This window comes from Enhydra lutris, unplaced genomic scaffold, assembly GCF_002288905.1.
Source record: "Enhydra lutris kenyoni isolate GAN:26980312 unplaced genomic scaffold, ASM228890v2 scaffoldscaffold9, whole genome shotgun sequence".
Taxonomy (NCBI): domain Eukaryota; kingdom Metazoa; phylum Chordata; class Mammalia; order Carnivora; family Mustelidae; genus Enhydra; species Enhydra lutris.
In genome coordinates, this window is record NW_019154093.1 from 16,855,073 (window position 1) to 16,882,073 (window position 27,001).

General features: G+C 44.7%; 1 protein-coding gene across 3 annotated transcripts; it reads left to right on the top strand.

Moving 5' to 3' along the window:
* The first annotated feature begins 231 nt into the window (after positions 1 to 231).
* LOC111142984 (cytochrome P450 4A11-like) lies at positions 232 to 12,501 on the top strand. Of its 3 annotated transcripts, none has more exons than XM_022496359.1 (12): positions 232 to 426; positions 3,711 to 3,852; positions 4,965 to 5,009; positions 5,451 to 5,578; positions 6,567 to 6,691; positions 7,059 to 7,213; positions 7,637 to 7,743; positions 7,835 to 8,025; positions 8,122 to 8,255; positions 9,387 to 9,451; positions 9,596 to 9,672; positions 12,234 to 12,501. In XM_022496359.1, the coding sequence occupies exons 1-12, from the start codon at positions 232 to 234 to the stop codon at positions 12,400 to 12,402; spliced, it is 1,533 nt and encodes a 510-aa protein (XP_022352067.1). In that variant the 3' UTR covers positions 12,403 to 12,501. The 3 variants fall into 3 exon arrangements, with proteins under 3 accessions (XP_022352067.1, XP_022352068.1, XP_022352069.1); XM_022496360.1 differs by having other exon boundaries at positions 7,155 to 7,213; XM_022496361.1 differs by lacking the exons at positions 7,059 to 7,213; positions 12,234 to 12,501 and having other exon boundaries at positions 7,865 to 7,871; positions 8,086 to 8,255; positions 9,596 to 10,095.
* The last annotated feature ends 14,500 nt before the right edge of the window (positions 12,502 to 27,001 follow it).

Genomic DNA, 27,001 nt, shown 5'->3' on the forward strand with positions numbered 1-27,001 from the left:
AGGGAGAGGAGAAAGTGGGAATGTGCCTAGCCATTATCTCTGTCTGCTGAGAAAGCTTTCCTCCCACAGTTTCCCATCCTCACAGTTAATGAACTTTAGAAGTACAGTCTAAGCCCTGCCCTCACCCTTCACCCTCCCTCCAGGTGGGCAGGGCCATCCTCCCCTGACTGTCTGGGCTGGGATGCTCAGGGAAGGTCAGCAACACAGGGACAGTCAGGGAAAGTCAGCACCATGAGTGTCTCTGTGCTGGATGTCATCAGATTCCTGGGCGGTGTCTCTGGGCTCCTGCAAGTGGCCTCCGTGCTAGGGCTGGTTTTGCTGCTGCTCAAGGCAGCACAGCTATACCTGCACAGGCAGTGGCTGCTCAGAGCAGTCCAGGAGTTCCCGTCCCCTCCTTCCCACTGGCTCTTCGGGCACATGCATGAGGTAAGAGGGGCTGGAGGGGAGTGGGAAGGCTGGGCATCCAGGGCTTTAGAGCATCATCCTGGTCATCAGATGCATCCCACATAGGTTTCTCGTGTGACTAGCATATGTGCCTTGGGGGAACACCCAGCTTACTGCTCAGATCTTGGCTCCTCATTCCACTCTCAGGAGCTCCCTGCTGGAAGGAAGCCTTTGTTGGTGCCCTCAGGCTGGTCTCACCCTCTTTCCTTAAGTAGATCTGCAGGTTGTAATGCAGTCCTGCCCTGCTGCTTCGAGGGCCCATGGGAGAATGAGGCAGAAATAAGTCAGCTGCAAGAGAAAGGGAGCAGGGGTTGACAGTAGAGAAGACTGTCGCCCCAAACAACACCTCAATCTCGTATTTATTAGAAACAAGATAACAACTAACAAAGGAGCAGAGAGGGTTATACATTAACCATATGCTTTGTAGATAAATAGAAAGAATATAGTTATACATTGATTTCAAATCTTATAGATAAGCAAGGAGAGTAGGATATACATGGTTAAGCAGTATAGAATTTATGATTGAACAAGAACATTTAAGGGGATTATCTTGATAACTGATTAACGGTAGGCTGTCTCTGAGGCAGGGGAGTAACATCCAAAAATGAAGCAGGCGGTATTCCACCCTGAGCGGGGCCAGGAATTCCCGGCTGCTTGGCTTCCAATACATAAATCATCCTCTCCCCCAGAGACCTGTTGATAATGCATGTTCTTCTTAAGGTAACATTTAAGCATGCTTGCCAGGCTAGTTCAATTTCTCATGGGTTATATTTTAAGCACTACCTTGTTTTGAGAGACGGTTACACTGCACCTTAAGGATGATGGCTGTTCCTTCCTGAGTCTTCCCCTCCTAGCTGAGGAGCCCGAGCTCCTCTCTCAGAACACCCTTCCTAATGCTCCCCTGTCCTGGCCACTCAATCCCATCCTTGAAGCCTAGCCCTGAGCTGCTTGGGAACACAGATAGCAGAGGGGTTCACAGCTTATGGAGACCATAGACAGGAATCAGGTGTCAGGTCCCTGGAAAACAGGCTCACCTGCCAGATTGGGGGTCATGTCCGGTGCAAGGAACCAACCAGCTTGGTTTGCCTGAGACTATGAGATGTTCCAGACTGGTGATTTCAGTGTTAAAACCCTGACAAGTTACTGGCACTCATGAGAGAGAAGTTTTCCAGGATGGGGCAGATAAAGAGTATTGACATTGAGTTGCACCATTAAAAGAATCTGTTTACCTCCTAGTTCTCCTTCCCCAACCACAGTACTGTGGGTTCCTTGGGCTGAGGATGTCACCTCCTTCCAGTACCCAGTTACCAGCACAGAGCTGACCCCAAGAGATGCCTGAGCAGGTTGTGGAATGACAGAGGAAGGAGCAGCTTGCAGCTAGATTGGAGATGATACTTACTCTCCAGCTCTGTCAGTACTGGTCCTTCAGCAGGGAATCAGCAAGTGGGGACATGTGAGGAGGGTCTGTCTTGTGGTGTGTGGATTGAACAAGCCTAGCCCGGGGATGTTGCTGAGGAAGTCAAGCAATTTCAGCTGAATGGAGCCAAAGACAGAAACTTCACATCAGCCACAGGGAGATAGTCATAGGCCAGTTTCTTCATGCAAATTGTTGCACTGATGACTTCCAGATTATCCATTTGGAGAAATTGAGACCTTTTGTTAGATGCAGTTGTCACCTTTCTGAGCTAGTTGACCTAAGCAACCACTAAAATTTCCTCCACTGACTCCCATTATGTGGATGGTATGGAGACTCTGTAAGCACACGAGTTCTACTTCCATAACTCCTATTACCCCCAGTGCCCAATCAGCCCTCAGCTTCTGCTGGCCTAATATATTGCAGCCAGTTTTTTTTCCTCCTACAAATCTGAGACTTCATTTATTCGGTACCTCTGTTATTGGCTAAGTCAGGAATTAGATTGCCATGTGCAGTAGGTTAAAGTTAATCTTTCAGGCCAGGTGACAATTGATAAGTGAGACAGGGAAGCATATGGGCTCTGAGCCAAGCTACCTGGATTCTACCCTAGCTCTGCCACATACTTCAAATACTTGCTCTATCCCTCTGTTTCCTCATCTGTAAACTGGGGATGAAGATGATGATGATGAGTATAGTCCTGTGTCAGTTACACTAATCTCCGAATGTCACCTGGCACAGATCAAAGGTCACAGTTATACCCTAATTCTAAAAATTAAATATAATGGTAATGCCCATAAAGGACAAGCATGTTTGTAGGTTACCAAACCTGCTGTACTAAATAGGGCTGAAACCAGTCAGGAACCATGAAAGGGGAACTCTTGTTTGGAAATCCATGACCGAACAACTTCAACTTTTCCCAGATCCTCCCCTCTGTCTTGGAGACCACAGGTCAGCACAGCCCACAGCACCTGACAATTGATTGCCTGTGCTGACCCTTTATTTTCTTTCCACTGTCATTGTATCCCTCTTTGGGGACGTTTTTTATGACCCCAGTTCCCTTGAGGAACCAGGTGAAACAGCTGTCATGGAGCACTTCCCGTGTGAGTGGCCACAGCCTAAAAGCCAGTAGACACTGAGTATCAGCCTACAGAGTTACTGCCACTGAAACTATGGGCACCATCTCCTCTACAAGAGTCTGACCTGGCCCTGGCCACACCTGCTCAGGAAGAGATGGGTGTCCCAAGCAGTTTTCTGGAAAGCTGACAGACCAGTGGGTGTCAGAGCGACCCAAAGAGAGAGGAAGAGCCAGGCAGAACACCATCTAGTTGCTTGGGGTCCCCAGAGGAACTACTGACACAACCCAGGAGCAGGAGTTTCTGGAAGCCAACTGGCTTGGAGAGCAAGCAATTGGAAAGGAGGCAGGCAGCTGTGCTGAGACAGGATTCCCCAGGAGCCCCTGCTGCACGGGTTTGAGGGACCCTGGAGGATGAGGTAACATAGCTTCATGGTAAGAGGCTCCCACGATGCAGTCCCTGCACTGGATCCAAGGGAAAGGGCAGCCGCAGCGATAGACATGACCTGGGAGCACAGAGAAGCCTCTTTAAGTCATTGGACAACACATCTCAGTATAGGGCATGATTGACTTTCCCACCTCTACTCCCACTAGAGTGTAAGTTCCATGAATCTGGAATCCCTATCAGAGCCTTGCTCATCAGAAACATTTCCAAACTCCTAATCACTGCCGATATCCAGAAATATCTTCATGTGGGCATCCTACCCTCCACCCCCTCTCCAAGCACTGGACCTAAAGAGGAAACAAGATTTTATTGATTTGTCTTTCCCTTGGTTACAGCTCCAAAATGGTCAGGAGCTACAAGAGCTTCAGAAAAGGGCAGAGAAATATCCATGCGCCAGTCCTCGATGGCTATGGGGGAGCAGGGTTAGCCTCGTAGTCTATGACCCAGACTACATGAAGGTGATCCTGGGGCGATCAGGTGAGTGCAAACCCACTTGTCTGTTGGAGGGGTTCTTCCCTCTTGGATACATTCCTGGGGTACTGTGATATTTCAAGAGAGACTGCTGGCTCAGTCATAAATATCTGATCCTCTACCTGCCATTCTTCCAGCCGAAGACTAGCAGAAACCCAAATACAGTTACTCAATTTGAAAGTATAAACACGTGTAAGAAATTACCTCTTTTGCTTTCTCCTTCCTTCTTTCTTTCCTTCCTTCTTTCCTTTCTTTTTTCTTTTCTTTTATTTTCCTTCCTTCCTTCCTTCCTTCCTTCCTCTTTCTTTCTTTCTTTCTTTCTTTCTTTCTTTCTTTCTTTCTTTCTTTCTTTCTTTCATTCTTTTTAAATTTCCTTCCTTCCTTCCCTCCCTCCCTTCTTCCTTCCTTCCTCCCTCCCTTCCCTCTTTCCTCCTTTCTTTCTTTCTCTCTCTCTTTCTTTCTTTCATTCTTAATCTCCTTCTTTCCTTCACTCCTTCCCTTCTTCCTTCTTTCCTTCCATCCTTTCTTCCTTCCCTCTCTCCTCCTTCTTCCTTCCTGCTTTCATTCTCTCCTTTCCACTTTTCATTCTTTCCACCTTTGATTCTTTCCTTCTTTCTTTCTAACTTTCTTCACCACAATGGTGTGATCCCAGAACTCCAGATAATTTTTTATTCAAGATGGCTTGCGTGGAACCCCAATCTGTTGCCTGTGCTGCCATGTGGAATGACTGAGCCACCATAAAAAATCAAAAATCAAAAAGAAAACAAAAAAAGTAAGAAAACAAACAAACAAACAAAACAAACAAAAAACCCACTGGACAAGCTGCTGTCTTGTCACTAGCACAGAGGACAGAAACTATATTTCTTACTGATTCAACTTCCTACTCCCTAGGACTCTGTGGTGGGACACTCAGTCTGCTTTCCCGAGCCTATAGTAACTATCAGGAAAGACAGAGAGTCCTGGTTGGAAGGCAAGTGGGAGGTGGATTAACACAAATTGCCAGCTGACAATCATCAGGAAGGGATGGGGGACAATGGTCTAGACCACAGCTACCTCCCGGGGGCCGCCTGTCTTCGTTGGTCACCTCAAGTTTCCTGTAATGCCTTTCTTACTTTCAGACCCAAAATCTGATGGTTCTTACAGATTCATGGCTCCCTGGATAGGTAAGTATATTTAACAAGGACTACGGTTCACCTTCTTCTTAGGTTGCCAACAAATATCCATTTGGCCCAGATAAATATGAGGTGACCAGCACCACAGTCACTCCACTCAGCTTTCTTTCTCTTCTTCAGATAAAAACCTCACCCCTTCCTAATGGTAGGGGAGCCCTCCTGCAGCTCAGTTTCTCCCACATCACTTCTCAGTCCTCTATAATGATCTCAGACTAAGTATTTATTGAAGTTCTCCATTAACCAGTGCTGCTCTGTTTCAACCTCGATCTCACAGCTGTGCACCAGGGTTTGGGAAGCCCCCTTCCTGACATGCACTGTCCTTTCCTGCCCTGTCCAGGATGCCCTTCTTCTGACACCCTGGGTTCCTCCCCAGTTGTTCCCAGTCAACTCTTGGGAGGTTCCTTCCCCCCACACACACCCATTGTGGTCCAGGGTATGGTTTGCTCCTGTTGAATGGGCAGACATGGTTCCAGCACCGGAGAATGCTGACCCCAGCCTTCCACTATGACATCCTGAAGCCCTATGTGGGGCTCATGGCCGACTCTGTCCAAGTGATGCTGGTAAGTTCAACCCCTGCTCACCTGCACACTCACACAGAAAGTCCACTCTCAGACAGCTGTGTCCCTCAGACATCTATTAGACATGGCCTCTGGATTTACCCATTTATACCATACTATGAGAAAGGGCCCCCTGATTATGGATGGGATGGGGAAACACCCAGGCACCATTTTCATCCACTCTTTGCTCACGGCCCACAGGAGAGATAGTCATGGTGAATAAAGGGTCTCTTCTTGTCCCACTTCCATGTCTTTGACTTGGACAGGAAGAGTAGTCAATGCCCCTAGACAACAGGACAAACTACCCCTGGCTAGCCTGGACAGTAGCAGCTTCAGTGGCAAGGTGGACATCCAGAAATGTCACTCAGGTAGGCTCTGGGCTGTGACTGAAGGCTTCTGATGGGATTTTAGCCACTCCTTTGAGGGAAATGGAGACCAAGTCTCTACCCTCCGGGGCTGGGCCTTGCCATAACATCACCTCTGAGCCTGACCCTATTTCTCACTCACTGTGCTCAGCTGACCTTTGTTGAATAAGAGGAACTGAAGTCCCTGATATCCCTTCTTCAGAAACCCCAGTCTTAGTCCCTTGATCTTTCCTTTGCCTTGACCCCTGCTCCCTAAATTGGGACTTCACCTGTTTTTCATGTGAACATCAACCCCAAGACACAAAATGTTGCCCCTTAGTTCCCTGAGAAACAATGTTTTCTGTTCCGCTAAAAGGTGGTTACCACCAAACTTCTTTCTAAGTCAGATGGTAAGAGATCATGATTAATTAAAAAACAATTAACTAACTTTCTCAGACTACATTCTGAGAAAATACTCACCATATTACAAACACATGTCTATATGGTCCTAAACTGATGAAACACAACTGCATTAGAAAGTGAGGGCATCCCATCAGAATATTTGGAGAGGCAGATAGAGCCTCTAGCCTTGTCAGCATGGGCCTTCTGGAGGAGTAGCGAAAGATACATGTGTCCCTCTACCACAGGGCAAATGGGAGGAGCTCCTCAGCCAGAACTCATCTCTGGAGATCTTTGGACACATCTCCTTGATGACTTTGGACACCCTTATGAAGTGTGCCTTCAGCTACCAGGGCAACAAACAGGCAGACAGGTCAGTGAAATCCTTAGTTGCAGGGTCCTATTCTTACCAACTGGGATGGACTATCTGAAAGGCAGTTAGCACAGCTTGGATGTTTACCAGTCCAAAGAGTCACATTCTGCAGAGAGCCCCAGGCCACAGTCAGATTAAGCCCATGCCAAGCCTTCATTAGGCACAGACCCTGCTCCCTGCTCCAGGAAGAAACCTGGATGCCCCTGACCCTCATAAATGGCTAAGAGTCTCGAGGGTATAAGAACGACATGACAAATGCCTAGAGTTGTCTCTCCCGTTGATTGAGGAATGCTCCATACACAGGCCCACCACACTCCAGGTCAAATGCCTCCATCCATCCAGTCCATTCTGCATCCTCCCTTTTCAGGTACTCCCAGTCCTACCTTAAAGCCATTCGGGACCTGAACAACCTGGTGCTTTCCTGGATAAGGAATGTTTTCTACCAGAAAGACATCATCTACAGGCTGACCCCTGAAGGCCGCTGGAACCACCGGGCCTGCCAGCTTGCCCATCAACACACAGGTTGTATCTGCCCTCTGGGAAGCTCCCCTCCTTCATCAGGCACATCCCAAAGGGACTGGCCCTGACCCTCAAGCTGAGTCTTGCCCCTGGCTTCCCTTCCAGGACCTGGGAAACACCCACCCAGGTACTCCTCTGGTGCAGGGGTTAGGGTGCCAGGTGCTATGCAAGCAGCTACATGTGTCACCCCATGGGTGAAGGCTGAATGAGAGCCCCTGCCAGCAGCATTCAAACAGAACCTCTTGGGCTGTGCTGCTGAGGGGAGTGATGACCTGCAAGCACCTGGTGCTAGAGCTCGCACCCCAACAAACACACCCACTCCCACACTCCTCCTGATCCACCTGGCACCCTGACTGGGGTACTGTGAGTGTCTGTGTCTGGGCACCCAGAGCATTCAGCTCTGCCTGGGAACACTGTTCTGGACAGACCGAGTGATCAAGCTGAGGAAGGCTCAGCTGCAGGAGGAGGGAAACCTGGAGAAGGTCAGGAGCAAGAGGCACTTGGACTTCCTAGACATCCTCCTCTTTGCCCAAGTGAGTGTGACAGGGAAGGCCTGAGGCTTTGCCTACAAGTGCGGAGGAGGGGGTCAAACTCAAACCCTGCCCTCTCTCCATGTCTTCCCAGATGGAGAACAAGAGCAGCTTTTCTGATAAGGACCTCCGTGCGGAAGTGGACACCTTCATGTTTGAAGGCCATGACACCACAGCCAGTGGCATCTCCTGGATCCTCTATGCTTTGGCCACACACCCAGAGCATCAGCAGAAATGCCGGGAGGAGATCCAGAGCCTCCTGGGGGATGGTGCCTCCATTACCTGGTGAGTGCTCATGAGACGGGAGGCCTTGTCCCCTCAAGTAGAGAATTCCCTGGTTGCCAGGACCTTGCCTGCCCTTCAGGGACAGCTTTGTTTTAGGGGCCACCTGGAACAGATGCCCTACACCACCATGTGCATCAAGGAGGCACTGCGACTCTATCCACCAGTTCCAGGTGTTGGCAGAGAGCTCAGCAAGCCCATCACCTTCCCTGATGGACGCTCCTTACCCAAAGGTGTGAACTTCCCCACTCTCCCTCCATAAACACTCAACAGGATCGTGTGTGAGGTCAGAAATCCACATGTTCTGGGCAGTTGGTGCATGTCTTTCAGAGTCATTTCTCCCTCAAGAAAACCAGTATTTCCTGTTGTTTAGATGATGTATACAGCGTGATTCCCACAGAGTTTAATCCAAGAAACAAATACATGACAGCCTCTGAATGTAGCTTTGGGTTTTGACCTAATATTATGGTACTATGAGATTTGAGTGCCTGAGAGACCATCAGACAGAGCAGGGAGATAGGCGGTCTTTCCTTATAGAGTCTATGCTAATGAGAAAGATCAGAGAATTCACCATCATGGCTCAGATGGTCCACTCTCCAGGGAGCCCTCAGGAGGATGGCAGAGAGTAGTGATGACCAGATCTGATATTCCTGCCATGGCTGGAAGCCGCTGTTCGGCTCCCCTCTACTCTGAATCCCAGCCCTGCCACATCCTAGCTGGGTGGTCAGAGACAAGTTGCTCAGCCTCTCTGAGGCTCAGGTCCCTCATGGAACAATGGAGATGTGAGCCTTCACTGGAGGGTTGTTGTGAGTATGGACGTGTTCATGGATATTCCCCAAGGGCTCATGGATGGTACTTGATGTGAGTTGTCCCTTGAGTTGCTCCAAAAAGTAAGCCTGCAGTTCTTCCCTGCTCTTCAGCCTGGTCATGGTTAATCTACCAACCTGTGCACACATGCATACCTGTTGTGCTATGTCTGTCCCACCTCTCCTGCAATGCTGTCATTCCATTCACAGTGATAAGAAAGGCTCTCACGATGGCTGCCAAACTGTGTGTGGATGCACCTGGGCTCCACAGGCATGTGTATCAGTCTTCTTTCTTCTGCCCCACAGGATTCTTAGTCTTGCTCTCCTTTTATGCTCTTCACCACAACCCAAAGGTGTGGCCAAACCCTGGTCATGGTTAATCTACCAACCTGTGCACACGTGCATACCTATTGTGCTATGTCTGTCCCACCTCTCCTGCAATGCTGTCATTCCATTCACAGTGATAAGAAAGGCTCTCACGATGGCTGCCAAGCTGTGTGTGGATGCACCTGGGCTCCACAGGCATGTGTGATCAGTCTTCTTTCTTCTGCCCCACAGGATTCTTAGTCTTGCTCTCCTTTTATGCCCTTCACCACAACCCAAAGGTGTGGCCAAACCCAGAGGTATGATGACCTTGGGAGGAGGAGGTGGGATGACCTCTCCAGACCAAACCCTCTTCCTGTCCCACCTCTGGGTGTGCTGTCCCTTGGATGATTGGAAGGAAGGGCTTGACCACACTTGTCCTGGCCCTGGTGCTCCCTCTGCAGGTGTTTGACCCTTCCCGGTTTGCACCAGATTCCTCTCGACACAGCCATGCTTTCCTGCCTTTCTCAGGAGGATCAAGGTGAGGCACTTGTACCAGGACAGGAGGAGGGGTGGCTGAGGCTTGTGACCTGCTATATTTATGCGGGTTTCTGTAGATATGCCCTGTCATGTTGGAGTGTTGGGAGAGAGGTGTGTGTCTCTATGCAAAGAAAGTTGGTAATCATTGAATGCCATGGAGACTTTGAACCATTGCTCTTACCCAATCTCCAGCCACAATTCAGTGTCAGTGGGTGTTCCATAGCTCAGGGTATTCTTGTGAGTTTTTCATTTTATGAGTATGACTCTACAGAATTAGATTTTCTCACATGTAATTTCCAAGTGTTGTCGATATCAAAGTCAGGAGCGAATCAAAAGATTTCTTTTGCACGCATTCTCAAACCAGGCTTTTCTACTCAACTCCCCATTCTGCCTCCACACTGCACCATTGACTACATTGCATGTGTTTCCATACTCAGCTTCCTGCATGCCTCAAATATTTCAGCCATACACAGGAAATGTTCCTACTGTCTCTTAGGGGCTTCATAAGGTACTGGACTAATCTGTGTTGTTGCTGTATTTTCACCAACCAAATGAATTATTGACTCTATGGTACTGGTCATGTACACTTGACAATTTTCCCAGTTGTCCAAACATTACATATGATCTGGGCTCTACATACCTTAATATTGCATTTAGAGTCCAATCAATCAAATGGGCAATTATTTTAAAAGGAGGACATTAAATTGCTTTTGGGAGAAAATCCAGTTTGTTGTATATATACGACATGTGACATTTGAAGGTTACTTGGTGTGTAAAATGTAAAGCACACGTGAGGTGGCTGTTCAGTGGGATGACTATTTTCCAGAGTGGCTGCTGTGAAATCCTCCAGTGCTGCTGGGAGTGTACTATAAATAGTAACCGCAGGAAACTTTGTAAGCAGTTCCTAGAAAAATGTTATTTTCCAAATACAGAAATCTGTCAATCCTTCACATACAGAGTGAACCCAATTTCACACAACATCTTTAAGCAAATTGTGCTTCCAGATACTGGCTCCAGAATTTGTTTCTCCCTGGGATTGAGTCCTTCCTCCTAGACATTGGTGCAAGTCATGTGGCTGCCAGTAGAGAGAGGAGAGGGGTAGACAGCTCAGTTCCTAGCTCAGAATTAATGGTTACTCATATTTTATTCCATTCAAGGTGGGTTTTTTCAGTTCAGTAGACATCATTCAGTTTTAAGACTGCCTATTAAGTCTGTCTCTGTGTGCCAAATCCTCTGCTATGAGATGGCATTGTGCCCTTGCCTCAGGAGTTCACAGTCAAGAAATTAATGCCTCCACTCAAAAGAGACTTCCTTCCTTCCTTCCTTCCTTCCTTCCTTCCTTCCTCTTTCTTCCTTCTTTCTTTCTTCTTTCCTTCCTTCCTTCTTTCTTTCTTCTTTCTCCCTTCTTTCCTTACTTCCTTCCACCCTCTCTCCTTCCCTCCTTTTCTCCCTCCCTCCCTTCCTTCCTTCCTTCCTTCCTTCCTTCCTTCCTTCCTTTCTTTTCATTAACTCACTCATTTAATAATTGACCCAACTGTAGGAAACTCTATGTTCCTGGCACTGTCTGACTCTGGAAAGTGATGTGTCCTTGTGTAAAGTATTAGGGTGATGTTAGGGTCCAGGAGTGAAGAGGCACAGTGGGCAGAGGTGGGGGTGAGGGCAGGCTGGCATTGCCCTTAGCCTTGAGCATGTGACAGGCAGAGGTAGAGGGAGAGCATTCTCTGGGATCTCCTCAGCAGGAGCTGAGCTGGGAAGAGGAGGAGTTGAACAGGTGAAAAGTGAGTGAGCCAACAACCGAGAGAGGACTTTGATGTCAGCTGAGGCATGTGGACACGTTGTACCTGTGATGGAGGGCATGGGAGGCTCTGAGCCTGGCTGGGGCTTCAGGAGAGGAAGTGGAGGCAGCAGACAGAAAAGTCTGGGTGAGGAGGTAGAGGGATGGCAAGCAGAGACATTTCTGCAGTAGAATTGGAAGACTACAGTAGCTGGTTAACTGAAGGGCTGAGGGGGAGGCAGGAGTCTGGACACAACCTGTCAAGCAGATGGTGCAGCAAGTTGAGTGTCACTAAGGCTCTGCCCCTGCAGAATATTCTCTGTGCCATTCTGACTTCCTTACCCAACTCTGCCTTGTCCTTTGAGCATCTGGACCCCTGTGTGCCCCAGATGGTTAGGGCCTGAAGGATGACCCAGCCCACCCACTATGGTGCCCTGTCCTGCTCTGCATTGTGAAACCAGAAATGGCCTGTGCAGAGAGTGAACAACTTAATAATTAACTGTTTTACTGATCACTTGACTTGGCCCTGAGGCTCAAGGTGCTGACCTTCTTGTAATGGGATATCAGGCTTACTGAGAGCACAGATAAGAGTAGGAGCTAATCCTGGAAGAGTGTAGGCTTTGTCAATGGTCAAGGATAGAGTGTGAAATGAGCAAGGGTACGTACATGTAGAGATGTGCGTGTGTCTTGAGGAAAATGGATCTAGGCTGGGCCGAGGGCCCTGAAAGTGCTGTTCCTGGCAGGGGGTTTGATGCCACTTCTTATTTCCTTTTCCCTCCCTAACCCAGGAACTGCATCGGGAAGCAGTTTGCCATGAACGAGATGAAGGTGGCGGTGGCCCTGACCCTGCTCCACTTTGAGCTGGCCCCAGATCCTTTCAGGCTCCCTGTTCCCACTCCAAAAATTGTGCTGATGTCCAAGAATGGGATCCACCTGCATCTCAGGAAGCTCCTCTAACCCTTGTGGGGGAAAGGATGAGCCCCAAGGGCCTCCTGCCTACCATCATGTCTTCCTGTCAGTTTCTCCAGTCTGCTGTCTTCTGTGCACTTCCTGCTTTCACTCTGCCCACTGCCAGCCTCCTGCTCTCCTCCTCTTGTGCATCAGACTGTCTGCCCTTCTCCATCGCACCCTTTCCCAAGATTTCTACCTGTTTGCCTGTTACCTTTCTTTTACCCGGTTGTAGCTCTGACTATCCATGTAAGTCATGATCAGCTGCCTGTCCCCCAGGCTGTCTGCTCTCTCCCTGTTGCTGTTCCTGTCTGCCTGGTTGTGTGTTCCTTGCTGCTTAACTGCATTAAATAGGCTTGGTTCCTTAAAAGAGCACAAGCTGATGATCTTGTAGCTTAGGAGATCAGAAATATGAAATGGGTCTCCCTGGCAAAACAAAGGTATTACAGAACCTCTAAGGGAGAGTCTCTTCTCTTGCATTTTCTACCTTCTAAATGTCTGCTCTTCAGGCTATTCACTGAGAGGATTAGGCCTCCCCATTTATCAAGGAAATATGCTGTTCTTAAATGCAATTGATTACAGATGCTAACAGTACCCATGAAATTTTTGGTGCAACATCTAGACTTTTGTTTAATTGAATAATGGGGACTCCAGCCAATCCAAGTTGACACATAACACTACTCATCGCAGTCTACCATTTGTCCTCTTATCATTCACACATTCCATTAAACCATACTTAATCTGAAAATTAAGTATAATAAAGTCACATGTCTACCAACTAACCTTCATCTGATTGAATGCGTGTTGATCCTTTTCCCCAATCACAAAGCAAAGTCATTGGAGGGTATTCTCTCTTCTCCCTGAAATCCTGTGACCTACATGCTATGATACAAAGTTAACTATTAGTACCACATGTCTGTTTCTGTTTCTGTGCACGATATAAGACAAGAAAGAAAATTTCTGACACCCATGTGCACAGATGCATAATCATATTCATAACAAAGCAGGAAAATGCTAGAAATAATTACCCTCTTTATTTCTATAACCTAGGACATGGCCATCCTTAGCATTTATAACTGCTTTCTTCCACTACCCATTTGGTTGTTTGCCCTGTGAAAGCACCTCAACTGGTTGTGCTTTTTGCCTGGTGCCATGACCCAGACCCTCACTCTTTTTTTTTTAATCATTTTTTAAAATTTATTTTCAGCATAACAGTATTCATTGTTTTTGTACCACACCCAGTGCTCCATGCAGTCCGTGCCCTCTCTAATACCCACCACCTGGTTCCCCCAACCTCGCACCCCCCCACCTCTTCAAACCCTTCAGATTGTTTTTCAGACCCTCACTCTTAAAGTGTCTGGGCCATTACTAGTCTTGCCTGAATTGGGCTGTGGCATTTTACCATTTACTTTCATGACAGGGCAAGGTAGTTCTATAAGATGCCCATCTGTTTCCTCCATTTTTTCTCACCTTCATGGTAAGGAAACTGGCAATTTCCCCCTTGGTAATCAGGATCAATCCAGTACAGTCACTGCTTTTGAGTTAGACCCATGTGGAGCCCAAAGTGTCCAGAGTTATCGTCATGTAGTCATTCTTGTGTCTCCTGGTGGAACCACTCCTACTTTTGGAGGTAAGATCACTAGGACAACATAACATAAGTTTGCAGTGATAAGTATTCCAAGTTTTGCTGATCAAATCACTGGGGGTAAAATGAGTGGTGCTTCTCCTATTTCCACCCTTTCAGTCCTGGGTGGGAGAGTCCTGGCTATGAGAGACACAGCACCATAAATTGGACATTGATTTAAAGCAGATGCAGAGACTTTTTTCCACTGTATATTTTTTCCTGTTTTGTCGAAGATTATTTGACCATAGAGTTGAGGGTCCATATCTGGGCTCTCTACTCTATTCCACTGGTCTATGTGTCTGTTTTTATGCCAGTACCATGCTGTCTTGGTGATCACAGCTTTGTAGTAAAGCTTGAAATCAGGTAACGTGATGCCCCCAGCTTTATTTTTGTTTTTCAACATTTCCTTAGTGATTCAGGGTCTCTTCTGGTTCCATACAAATTTCTGGATTATTTGCTCCAGCTCTTTGAAAAATACCGGTGGAATTTTGATCGGAATGGCATTAAAAGTATAGATTTCTCTAGGCAGTATAGACATTGTAACAATGTTTATTCTTCCGATCCATGAGCATGGAATGGTCTTCCATCTTTTTGTGTCTTCTTCCATTTCTTTCATGAGTGTTCTGTAGTTCCTCGAGTACAGATCCTTTACCTCTTTGGTTAGGTTTATTCCCAGGTATCTTATGGTTCTTGGTACTATAGTAAATGGAATCGATTCTCTAATTTCCCTTTCTGTATTTTCATTGTTAGTGTATAAGAAAGCCACTGATTTCTGTACATTGACTTTGTATCCTGCCACGTTGCTGAATTGTTGTATGAGTTCTAGTAGTTTGGGGGTGGAGTCTTTTGGGATTTCCATATAAGGATCATGTCATCTGCAAAGAGAGAGAGTTTGACTTCTTCATTGCCAATTTGGATACCTTTTATTTCTCTTCATTGTCTGATTGCTGTTGCTAGGACTTCTAATACCATGTTGAACAAGAGTGGTGAGAGTGGGCATCCTTGTCGTGTTCCTGATCTCAACGGGAAGGCTGCAAGCTTTTTCCCATTGAGGATGATATTTGCTGTGGGTCTTTCATAGATAGATTTTATGAAGTTCAGGAATGTTCCCTCTATCCCTATACTTTGAAGCATTTTAATCAGGAATGGATAAAGAACTCCTCTAACTCAACACACACAAAACAGACAATCATATAAAAAAAATGGGCAGAAGATATGAGCAGACACTTCTCCAATGAAGACATACAAATGGCTATCAGACACATGAAAAAATGTTCATCATCCCTAGCCATCAGGGAGATTCAAATTAAAACCACATTGAGATACCACCTTACACCACTTAGAATGGCCAAAATTAGCAAGACAGGAAACAACATGTGTTGGAGGGGATGTGGAGAAAGGGGAACCCTCTTACACTGTTGGTGGGAATGCAAGTTGGTGCAGCCACTTTGGAGAACAGTGTGGAGATTCCTCAAGAAATTAAAAATAGAGCTTCCCTATGACCCTGCAATTGCACTACTGGGTATTTACCCCAAAGATACAGATGGAATGAAAAGAAGGGCCATCTGTACCCCAATGTTTATAGCAGCAATGGCCACGGTCGCCAAACTGTGGAAAGAACCAAGATGCCCTTCAACGGATGAATGGATGGGGAAGATGTGGTCCATATACACTATGGAGTATTATGCCTCCATCAGAAAGGATGAATACCCAACTTTTGTAGCAACATGGATGGGACTGGAAGAGATTATGCTGAGTGAAATAAGTCAAGCAGAGGGAGTCAATCATCATATGGTTTCACTTATTTGTGGAGCATAATGTATAACATGGAGGACAAGGGAGTTAGAGAGGAGAAGGGAGTTGAGGGAAATTGGAAGGGGAGATGAACCATGAGAGACTATGGACTCTGAAAAACAATCTGAGGGGTCTGAAGGGGCAGGGGGTGGGAGGTTGGGGGAACCAGGTGGTGGGTATTGGAGAGGGCATGGATTGCATGGAGCACTGGGTGTGGTGCAAAAACAATGAATACTGTTACGCTGAAAATAAATTTAAAAAAAAAAATAAAGCAGATGCAGCTTCCTGGAGAGCCTTCCTTCAAGCCTGCTAGTTATTGCCACCTAGCTGGTACTGTATACCCAAACCTATCTTGAGGCTATTTCTCTGGTTCTGGAATGCCTAGCTGGAATAGATATCCTCCCCAACTGGCAAAGAAGACTCAGTAGAATATAGGGGTTTGATGAATCCAGTTTTATGGGGCTCTTCCCATATGTCCCCATTCCAGATTCTCAGTGTTCTCATTGTAACAGAAGATACCCTGGAAGATACGGAATTCAGTTTGCTGATAATTCAGACACAGGCATGATGATATCTGGGTTTAGTTTCAGAATCTGGGTCCTGGCTAAAGCTTGTTGCTACAGGTCAGAGTGATCTTCAGTGCAGACATAGAAGCTTTCAGGTTATTTATTTATTTATGTCTGAGAATTTGAATCCTCCACATTGTTCTTCCCTTTTTGCACTTTCTCCAGTACAACATGGACATCCAGTGAATCTTGTTATGTATGCTCCTTAGTATCACTAACATGTTTTAAGGCATCCAATACTTGGTCACCAGAACCTTGCCTTTTGCAAGACTTTGATTAGCAGCATCCAATGGTGAAGCCTTGTGTATTGCAACATCAGACCCTGGGCTACCAGTGTGCCCTTTACCATTGGGAATAGAGTCGTCCGTCCCTTTCCAAATAATCCTATTAGAGAACCAATTCATGAAACCCAGAACCAAGTCAGAAAACTTGTTAAGATTCTATTTCTCTAGAGTCATTCTTGGTACAAAAATTTATATTAGTCAGAGTACTACCAGAAAAAAGAAACCAGTGGAATAGATAGCTGCCTGTCCAGCAAGAAAACAACAGACCCAGAAGGACAGTGTGTCTGAGCCTAACTTGCTGTCCTTCCAGTAGCTTTCTCGTGTTCCCCGTGTCTTCACACTGATCAGCTTAACTTTAAAGACCTTAACTAAAAGACCAAATTCTAGTCAATGGGATGCCTGACTGAGCAAAGACACAGCAGAGAAGGGAAGGTCAGGGAAAGATTGTGGTCAGTCAGCACCAGAAGACAGGGATAGGAAGGTCAGGGAAGGTAGATGCTCACTCACCAATCCACTGGTGGAAACCCACTCAAAAATCCACATTGGGCATCATGGGATTTATAAGGGAAAGATGGTCATGTCATGCACAGACTGAGAAATTCCCAGAGGAGGCTTCTGGATAAATAGGACATGCATGGACCTTAGCTCCCCAAACTTTTGATGCAGGCACTAGGACTCCTTCCCACATGGTGTCTGAGCCCTTTACTCACAAGGAGAGCCCTACATTCTCCCACCAATGCTGACCCTGTCAGTTGTGAAAAAAAAAAAAAACCTCAGGGAAGTCAGGCTCATAGATATTCAGGAATCCAAGGGACTGTCCAAACCCAAGTGCATGGGCATAGGAGAACTGGTGAGCCCAGGATACAACTTTGTCCAGGTTCTCTGTCTACTGCATCAGAAATATGACAAAATGGAAGGCCCTTCAGGAGACCACTGTCACCAGCCAGGCCATACATCCCTGGGCAAAGAAGACAGAGGACTGCCCAGACAGATCCTGGGAGCGTCCTTCCCTCATCCTGCATCCCTCTCCCAGCCAGTCACAGTCCTATATATCTCTGGGGTCAATCCCCTCTCCAACCCCAGAGAAACCACTATAAGTTCAAGCCACCCTCTTCTTGTACCTGGGTGAGCTCAACAACCCCAAGATGTCCAACTTGCTTCAATCCAGTTCCTGTCATCAGCCCTCTATCTATGATGCTCCAAGAAAGAGATTTCATTCTCATTAAGGCTGTTTTCATGAGAGTGATAACACCAGCTTGCTGTGCAATGCAGAAATCTGCTCAATTCTGCCCCTCCTATGTCATTTGACACACTTTTCTGAGGCCCTACTATGTGCAGGGCACTGTTTAGACGTCTCAGGGCATGAGATGGACAGGGTTTTACCCTTTCATTCCATGAGCAGACCAATTAGATTCAACTAAACAATTAAGGAGTGTGAATACACCCAGTATTAAGTGCCAAGAAGGAAGCAGACATGCTGCTATGGGAGAGACTAGCAGGGAGCATCAACTTAGAGAGGGAGATCGGAGATGGCCCCTGGTTGGAGAAGACATTCAAGGGGAAACCTGGAGGATGACAAGAATCTGGCAGCGCAAAGAGCAAGGGACAGCATTTCCAGCAGAGCAAACAGCAGGCACAAAAGTACTGTAGTAAAAAGAAGGGCCATATGTACCCTAATATTCATAGCAGCAATGGCCACAATTGACATACTGTAGAAAGAGCCAAGATGCTCTTCAACAGACAAATGGATAAAGAAGATATGGTCCATATATACAATGGAATATTATGCCTTCATCAGAAATGATGACTACCCAACTTTTGTATCAACATGGATGGGACTGGAAGAGATTATGCTGAGTGAAATAAATCAAGCAGAGAAAGCCAATTATCATATGGTTTCACTTTCTTGTGTAGCATAAGGAATAACATGGAGGACATTAGGAAAAGGAAAGGAAAGGAAAAGTGAATTGGAGGAAATTAGAGGGGAGACAAAACATGAGAGACTGTAGACTCTGAGAAACAAACTGAAGGTTTGGGAAGGGACGGGGTGGGGGATGGGTGAGTCTGGTGGTGGGTATTAAGGAGGGCACGTACAGCATGGAGCACTGCATGTGGTGTATAAACAACAAATCTTGCAACACTGAAAAATAAAATAATTAAAAAAAAAGACTAACTCTGGGGCAGGAAAAACAATGGTGTCCTCCAGGAGCTGCCAGCTGGTGGGACGGTGGCCTGAGATGAGGCTGGAGAGCATTCAGAGGGTGGTTGTACTCTAAGATAGGATGCTTTAAAAATTTAGGTAGAGAATATATGAAAGCTCTGGCATCATGCCAACACAGAGTAAGCATTATACATAAAAATGGCATCCAGCACTAGCAAAACTGGAGTACAAATTTGAGGTCATGGTACTAACTGTGACATTTACTTACTTCATGACCTTGACAAAGTAAACTAAGTCCCTGGGCCTTAGTTTTCTTGTCTGTAAAATAAAGTTTAATAAATTGTACAGTGGCTATGTTTATGCTTTGGAAATGCTATGCAAATATTGAGAAAATATTTTAGAAGATTTACTGCATGCCAACACCAAGCAGAGTACTGGGTCAGGAACCCTTACTTCCTCCAAATGACTTATAGCTCATTCCAGTTAGAAAGTCTTCCTACACAACATCCCCAGGCAAGAATAAACATGAGAGTTCTGTGCCTTCACTTGGGTGGGAAAAACAAAGAAATATTCAGGATTGAAGACCTTTTGGCTAGGACATGCAGTCTTTATAGGGGAGTACAAGTCAACAAGGTATGATATATTGCATCAGCATCCAACCCAATGTTATCAGTCCCAGAAACAGGAATGCCTGGCATTCTCTACCCACAGTAGTAATTCCTTCAAGCTGCCACCTTGGGGACTGGCTGCACCCACTCCTCTGCCTTCCTGTGGCCTGTTAACAGAACCAGGAAGCCTCCAGGAATAAAAATACTCAATTCCCTCTAAAATGTGGCAACCCAAACTGAACCTAGTCTCTTTAAGACAGTGCACTACTGGGTATTTACCCCAAAGCTACAGATGTAGTGAAAAGAAGGGCCATATGTACCCCAGTGTTCATAGAAGCAATGGCCACAATCGTCAAACTGTGGAAAGAACCAAGATGCCCTTCAACAGACGAATTGATAAAGAAGATATGGTCCATATATACAATGGAATATTATGCCTCCATCAGAAAGGATGAATACCCAACTTTTGTATCAACATGGAGGGGACTGGAGGAGATTATGCAGAGTGAAATAAGTCAAGCAGAACAAGTCAGTTATATGGTTTCACTTACTTTTGGAATGCCACTTCCTGACAGTGCACAGGAGAAGAATGAGGCACAAAAAGTCAGCTGCAAGAGAAAGGGAGCAGGAGACAACAGTAGAAAAGACTGTCACCCTGAACAATTCTTTAGTCCCATGTGTATTAGATATAGACAGTAATCAACAAAGGAGCCTAAGAAGGCTACACTGGCAGAGTATGGGTCAGAAGGAGCTGAAGAAGGCAGAGTACTGGGTCAGGTACCCTCACTTCCTCAGAATGACTTATAGCTCATTCAAGTTAGAAAGTCCTCCCACACAAAGTCCTCAGGCAAGACGCATAAATCATATGTCTTGTAGATAAACAAGAAGGAAGGCAAAATATATCTGGTTAAGCAGTATAAAGTTTATAGTTAAGCAAGCACATTTAAAGGGATCATTTAATTAGGCACCGGAGCTCTCCAGGGAAGGAGAGATTAACAGAAAAATGAAGCAGGCGCTGCTCCTCCCTGAGTGGGTCGGGCATGCCCAGCTGCTCAGCTTTAAGGAAGTATATTGTTGTCTCCCCTACAGACCTGTTGCCCGTGTATGTTTTTCTTAAGGATATATCTAAACATGCTTGGTAACTAGTATAATTTCTCATGGGTTATACTTTAAGTAATACATTGTTCTGAAAAACAGTTGCAGTGGAGCATAAGGAATAACATGGAGGACATTAGGAAAAGGAAAGAAAAAGTGAGTTGGGGGAAATCAAAGGGAGAGATGAACCATGAGAGACTGTGGACTCTGAGAAACAAACTGAGGGTTTTGGAGAGGAGGATGGTGGGAGGTTGGGTGAGCCTGGTGGTGGGTATTAAGGAGGGCACGTATTGAATGAAGCACTAGGTGTGGTGCATAAACAATGAATCTTGCAACAATGAAAACATAAAATTAAATTAAATTTTAAAAGGACAGTGACATAATGGGTCCAATGTGATCCTGATTTCCTCCTCCATTCATTCATCACGCAGTAAGAATTTACTGGGCATCATCAGAGGCACAGCCTTCAGTCCCAGACTTCAGAAGCCTAAAGACACAGGTTGCTTTGTTGCATCTTCAAAGACTCCTTGGTTGGGGTGTCTGGGTAGCAGATGAATGCAAAAGATATTGACTGGGTAATAAACGTTGACCACGCCAGCACGAGTAAGACTTGACCTCATACTCGGCAGACAGTTCTGCATTCTGCTTTGCTCACTTTCCTCTAAACTCTACTCACATACTAAAAAATTCTCCATGAGCATCATTCTCAATGACTGCTACATCTAGCCACGTGGTGGCTCTACACTTGCTCACAAAAACTGCTCTGCATAGGGAGGCTTGCATTTATAGCAATATGTGGGGTTGATACCTGAAATAGTCCTGCTTCTGGAAACACTGGATCAAATAGAACAAACATGAAATGTCCCCTGCAAAGTTTGGCAGCTACCACGTGTGGGCTGGAAGGTAGTTTTCAGCAAATCCTTCACAGCAAGGTCTCTGGGGCCACTGTGCCTTGGGTGAATGCTGGCTCCACCTCTTACCTGGAGCATGACCTTGGCTGGGATAGCAAAGCTCTTTGTTTCTTGCTTTGTCTTGAGGACTATCGGATTAATTAATTAGTTAATTAATTATCTATTTATTTATTTCTTTTACATTCAAGTTATTTAGCACAAAGTGTATATATTTTTCAGGAGTAGACTTTAGTGGTTTGTCACTTACATCTAACACTCAGTCCTCATCACAACAGGTATCCTCCTTAATGCCCATCACCCATTTATCCCTCTCCACACCCACCTCCCCTCCAACAACCCTCAGCTTGTTTTCTGTAGTTTAGAGTTGCTTACGGTTTGCCTCCCTCTCTGTTTTTATTTCATTTTATTTTTCCTTCCCATTCCCTATGTTCATCTGTTTTGTTTCTTAAGTTCCACATATGAGTGAAATCTTATGGTATTTATCTTTCACTAACTGACTTATTTTTCTCAACATAATACCCTCAAGTTTCTTTTTTTTTTTTAAAGATTTTATTTATTTATTTGACAGAGAGAAATCACGAGTAGGCAGAGAGGCAGGCAGAGAGAGAGGAGGAAGCAGGCTCCCTGCTGAGCAGAAAGCCCGATGTGGGGCTTGAACCCAGGACCTGGGATCATGACCTGAGCCGAAGGCAGCGGCTTAACCCACTGAGCCACCCAGGCGCCCCAATACCCTCAAGTTTCATCCACATCCTTGCAAATGGCAAGATTTCATTCTTTTGGATGGCTAAGTAATATTCCATTGTATATATATACCACTTCTTTATCCATTCATCTGTTGATGGATATCTGGGATCTTTCCACATTTTGTCTTTTGTACATTGCTGCTATAAACAGCAGGTTTGTATTTGGGGTACATGAGCTCCTCCACATCACTATTTTGTTTCCTTGGATAAATATCTAATAGTGCAAATGCTGGGTTGTAGGGTGACTGTATTTTTAACTATTTGAGGAACCTCCATATTGTTTTCCAGAGTGCTGCACCAGTTTGTATTCTCACCAAGAGTACAAGAGGGTTCCCCTCTCCCAGCAGCGTCACCAAAACCTGTTGTTGCCTGAGTTGTTTTTTTAGCCACTCTGACTGGTGTGAGATAGTAACTCATTGTGGTTTTGATTTGTGTTTCCCTGAGGATGAGTGATGTTGAGCATCTTTTCATGTGCTATTTGTACGTCCTCTTTGGAGAAATATGTGCCCATGTCTTCTGTCCATTTCTTGACTGGATTTTTTGCTTTATGGGTGTAGACTTTGGGAAGTTCTTTATAGACTTTGGATAATAGCCCTTTATCTGATAAGACAGTGGCAAATATCTTCTCTCATTCTATCGATGGTCTTTTAGTTTTGTTTATTGTGTTCTTCTCTGTGCAGAGGATTTATCTTGTTGAGGTCCAATAGGTAGAATTTTGTTTTTTCTTCCTGTTGCATCTGGAGATGTGTCTAGGAAGAAGTTGATGTGGCTGAGGTCAAAAAGGTTGCTGCCTGTTTTCTCTTCTAGGAAAGTGATGGTTTCTTGTCTTACCTTAAGTGCTTCATCCATTTTGAGTTTTTCTTTTGTGTGTGGTGTAAGAAAGTGGTCCAGTTTCATTCTTCTGCATGTCACTGTCCAGTTTTCCCAACACCATTTGTTGAAGAGACTGTCTTATTCCCACGGATAGTTTTCCCTGCTTTGTTAACCAATTGGCCACAAAGTTGTGGGTCTATTTCTGGGTTCTCTATTCTGTTCCACTGATCTCTGTGTCTATTTTTGTGCCAGCACCATACTGTCTTGATGATGACAGCTTGAAGTCTGGGATTGTGATATCTCCATCTGCTTTTCTTTTTCAACATTACTTTGACTATTGAGGGTCTTTTCTGGTTTCATACAAATTTTGGGCTTGCTTGTTCTAGCTCTGGGGAAAAGGCTGGTGGTATTTTGATAGAGATTGCTTTCCATTTCTTTGTGTCTTCTTTAATTTTCTCATAAGTGTTTTATAGTTTTCAGATCTTTTACCCCTTTGTTTAGGTTGATTCCTAGATATCTTATGGTATTCGATCTAATTGTAAATGGGATTGGTTCCTTGATTTCTCTTTCTGCTGCTTCATTATTGGTGTATAGAAATGCAGCAGACTTCTATACATTGATTTTATATGCTGAGACTTTGCCATATTCATGTACCAGTATTCGCAACTTTTTGGTGGACTCTTTTTGGGTTTTGACATAGAGTATAATGTCATCTGCAAAGAGTCAAAGTTTGACTTCTTCTTTGCCCATTTGGATGCCTTTTATTTCGTTCTGTTGTCTGATTACCAAGGCTCAGACTTCCAGTACTATGTTGAACAGCAGTGGTGAGAGTAGACCTTAGAGCTGTCATATTTTCCAGTACTATGTTGAACAACAGTGGTGAGAGTAGACCTTAGACCTGTCATGTTTTGACCATAGAGGAAAAGCTGTTTCCCCATTGTGGATGGTATTACTTGTGTGTCTTTCCCTTATGGTCTTTAGGATGCTGACGTATGTTCCTTCTATCCCTATCTTCTTGAGGGTTTTTATCATGAAAGGATGCCGTCAAATGCTTTTTCTGCACCTGTTGAGAGGATCATATGTTTCTTATCCTTTCCTTTATAAATGGGGTGTAGCACATCGATTGATTTGCAGATTCTGAACCACCCCTACAGTCCAGGAATAAATCCCAGTTGATCGTGTGAATAATTCTTTAATGGACCATTGAATTCAATTTCCTAGTTACTTGTTGAGATATTTTGTACCTGTGTTTGTCAAGGATATTGGTCTGTAATCCTCCTTTTTTTAGTGGAGTCTTTGTCTGGCTTTGGAATCAAGGTAATCACTGCCTCACAGAATGAGTTTGGATGTTTTCCTTCCACATCTAATTTTTGGAACAGTTCCAAAAGGATAGCTATTAACTCTTCCTTAAATGTTGGTAGAATTCCCTTGGGAAGTTATCCAGCTCTGGGCTCTTGTTCGTTAGATGACTTTTGATTGCTGATTCAATTTCTTCACTAGCTATGAGTCCATTCAAATCTTCTATTTCTTCCTGTTTCAGTTTTGGTAGATTATATGTTTCTAGGAACTTGTCCATTTTTTCCAGATTGCCCAATTTGTTGGCCTATGGTTGCTCATAATCTTCTCTTATAATTGTTTGTATTTCTGTGGTGTTGGTTGTGATAACTCCCTTTTCATTTGTCATTTTATTTTGGGGGGGGGTTCTTTCTCTTTTCTTTTGATACACCTGAGTCAGGGATTATCAATTTTGTTGATTCTTTCAGAGAACCAGCTCCTAGTTTCATTGATATACTCTACAGTGGTTTTTAAAAATTTTCTATATCATTTATTTCTGCTCTAATCTTTATTATTTCCCTTGTTCTGCTGGTTCTAGGCTTTATTTGCTGTGCCCCCACAACCACGAACTCCATTAGGTTAAGGTTAAGTTGTGTATTTGAGACTCTTCTTGCTTCTTGAGGAAGGCCTGGATTGCTATATACTTCCCTCTTTTGACCACCTTTGCTGCATCCCAAAGCTTTGGACTGTCGTGTTTTCATCTTCATTTGCTTCCATGTATATATTTTATTTCTTCTTTAATTTCCTGGTGAACCCATTCATTCTTAAGTAGGCTGTTCTTAACCTCTGTGTATTTGTGGTCCTTCCAAAGTTTTTTTTTCTCGTGGTCGACTTCAAGTTTCCTCGTGTTGTGGTCTGAAAATATGCATGGTATGATCTCACTCTTTTTGTACTGGTTGAGGCCTGATTTGTGACTCAGTATTCCATCTGTTCTGGAGAGTGTCCCATGTGCACTTGAAAAGAATGTGTATTCTGCTGCTTCAGGATGAAAATCTCTGAATAGAACTGTTATGTGCACCTGGCCCAGTGTGTCACACAAAGCCCTTGTTTCCTTGTTGATTTTCTGCTTAGATGATCTGTCCATTGCTGTGAGTGGGGTATTAAAGTACCCTACTCTTATTGCACTATTATCCATGAGTTTCTTTAAGCTTGTTATTAATTGATTGATATATTTGGCTGCTCCCAAGAGGGGCGTATAAATATTTACAATGGTTAGATCTTCTTGTTGGATAGACCCATTTATTATGATATAGTGCCCTTGTTCATCTCTTATAAACCTCTTCGCTTTAAAATCTAGTTTGTCTGCTGTAGGTATGGCTACCCTGGTTCTTTTTTTTTTTTTTAATGTCCATTAGTATGATAACTGGTTCTCCATTGCTTTCAATCTCAGGGTTTCTTTGGGTCTGAAGTGAGTCTCTTGCCAGCAGCATATCACTGGGTCTTTTAAAAAGAATTTTATTAACATATAATGTAGTTTTTGCTTCAGGGGTACAAGTCTGTGAATCATCAGTCTTACACAATTCACAGCACTCACCATAGCACATACCCTCCCCAAAGTCCATAACCCAGCCACCTTATCCCTAGCCCCATCCCTCAGCAACCCTCAGTTTGTTTCCTGAGATTAGGAGTCTCTCATGGTTTGTCTCCCTCCCCGGCCCATCATGTTTCTTTTTGTCCCTCCCTTCCTTCCAAGACCCCCTGCCCTTCCTCTCAAATTTCTCATATCAGAGAGATGATATGATAATTATCTTTCTTTGATTTACATATTTCCCTTAGCATAATACCCTTTGGTTCCATCCAGGTCGTAAATGGCAAGATTTCGGATGCCATTTTTGATGCCTGCAAAGTTTTCTATTATATATATATATATATATATATATATATATATATATATATATATTTATACACACACACACACACACACACACACACACACACACACCACTCTTCTTTATCCATTCATCTGTTGATGGACATCTAGGTTCACTTCATCATTTGGCTGTTGTGGACATTGCTGCTATAAACATTCAGGTGCATGTGCCCCTTCGGATCACTACATTTGTATCTTTAGAGTAAATACCCAATAATGCAATTGCTGGGTCATAGGGTAGCTCTATTTTCAACTTTTTGAGGAACCTCCACACTGTTTTTTCAGAGTAGTTGTACCAGCTTGCATTCCCACCAACAGTATAAGAGGGTTCCAGTTCTCCACAACCTTCCCAGCATCTATTGTTTCCTGAGTTGCAAATTTTAGCCATTCTGCCTGGTGTGAGGTGATATCTCACTGTGGTTTTGGTTTTGGTTTGTATTTTTCTGACTGCAAGTGATGTTGAACACTTTTTCATGTGTCTGTTGGCTATTTGGATGCCTTCTTTGCAGAAACGTCTGTTCATGTCTTCTGCCCATTTCTTGATTGCATTCTTTTTTCTTTGGGTGTTGAGTCTGATAAGTTCTTTACAGATTTTTGGATACTAGCCCTTTATCTGATATGTCATGCAAATATCTCCTCCCATTCTGTCGGTTGTCTTTTGGTTTTGTTGACTGTTCCCTTTGCTGTGTAAAAGATTTTGGTCTTGATGAAATCCCCATAGTTCATTTTCGCACTTGCTTCCCTTGCCTTTGGCGCTGTTTCTAGGAGGAATTTGCTGCAGCTGAGTTCGAAGAGGTTTCTGCC

Excerpts from the sequence above, each read along its gene's own strand:
- LOC111142984 (XM_022496359.1), top strand. The coding sequence starts at position 232 with ATGAGTGTCTCTGTGCTGGATGTCATCAGATTCCTGGGCGGTGTCTCT. Across the intron at positions 5,579-6,566 it reads ACTCTGTCCAAGTGATGCTG|GGCAAATGGGAGGAGCTCCT; the intron begins GTAAGTTCAACC and ends CCTCTACCACAG. Across the intron at positions 9,673-12,233 it reads CCTTTCTCAGGAGGATCAAG|GAACTGCATCGGGAAGCAGT; the intron begins GTGAGGCACTTG and ends TCCCTAACCCAG.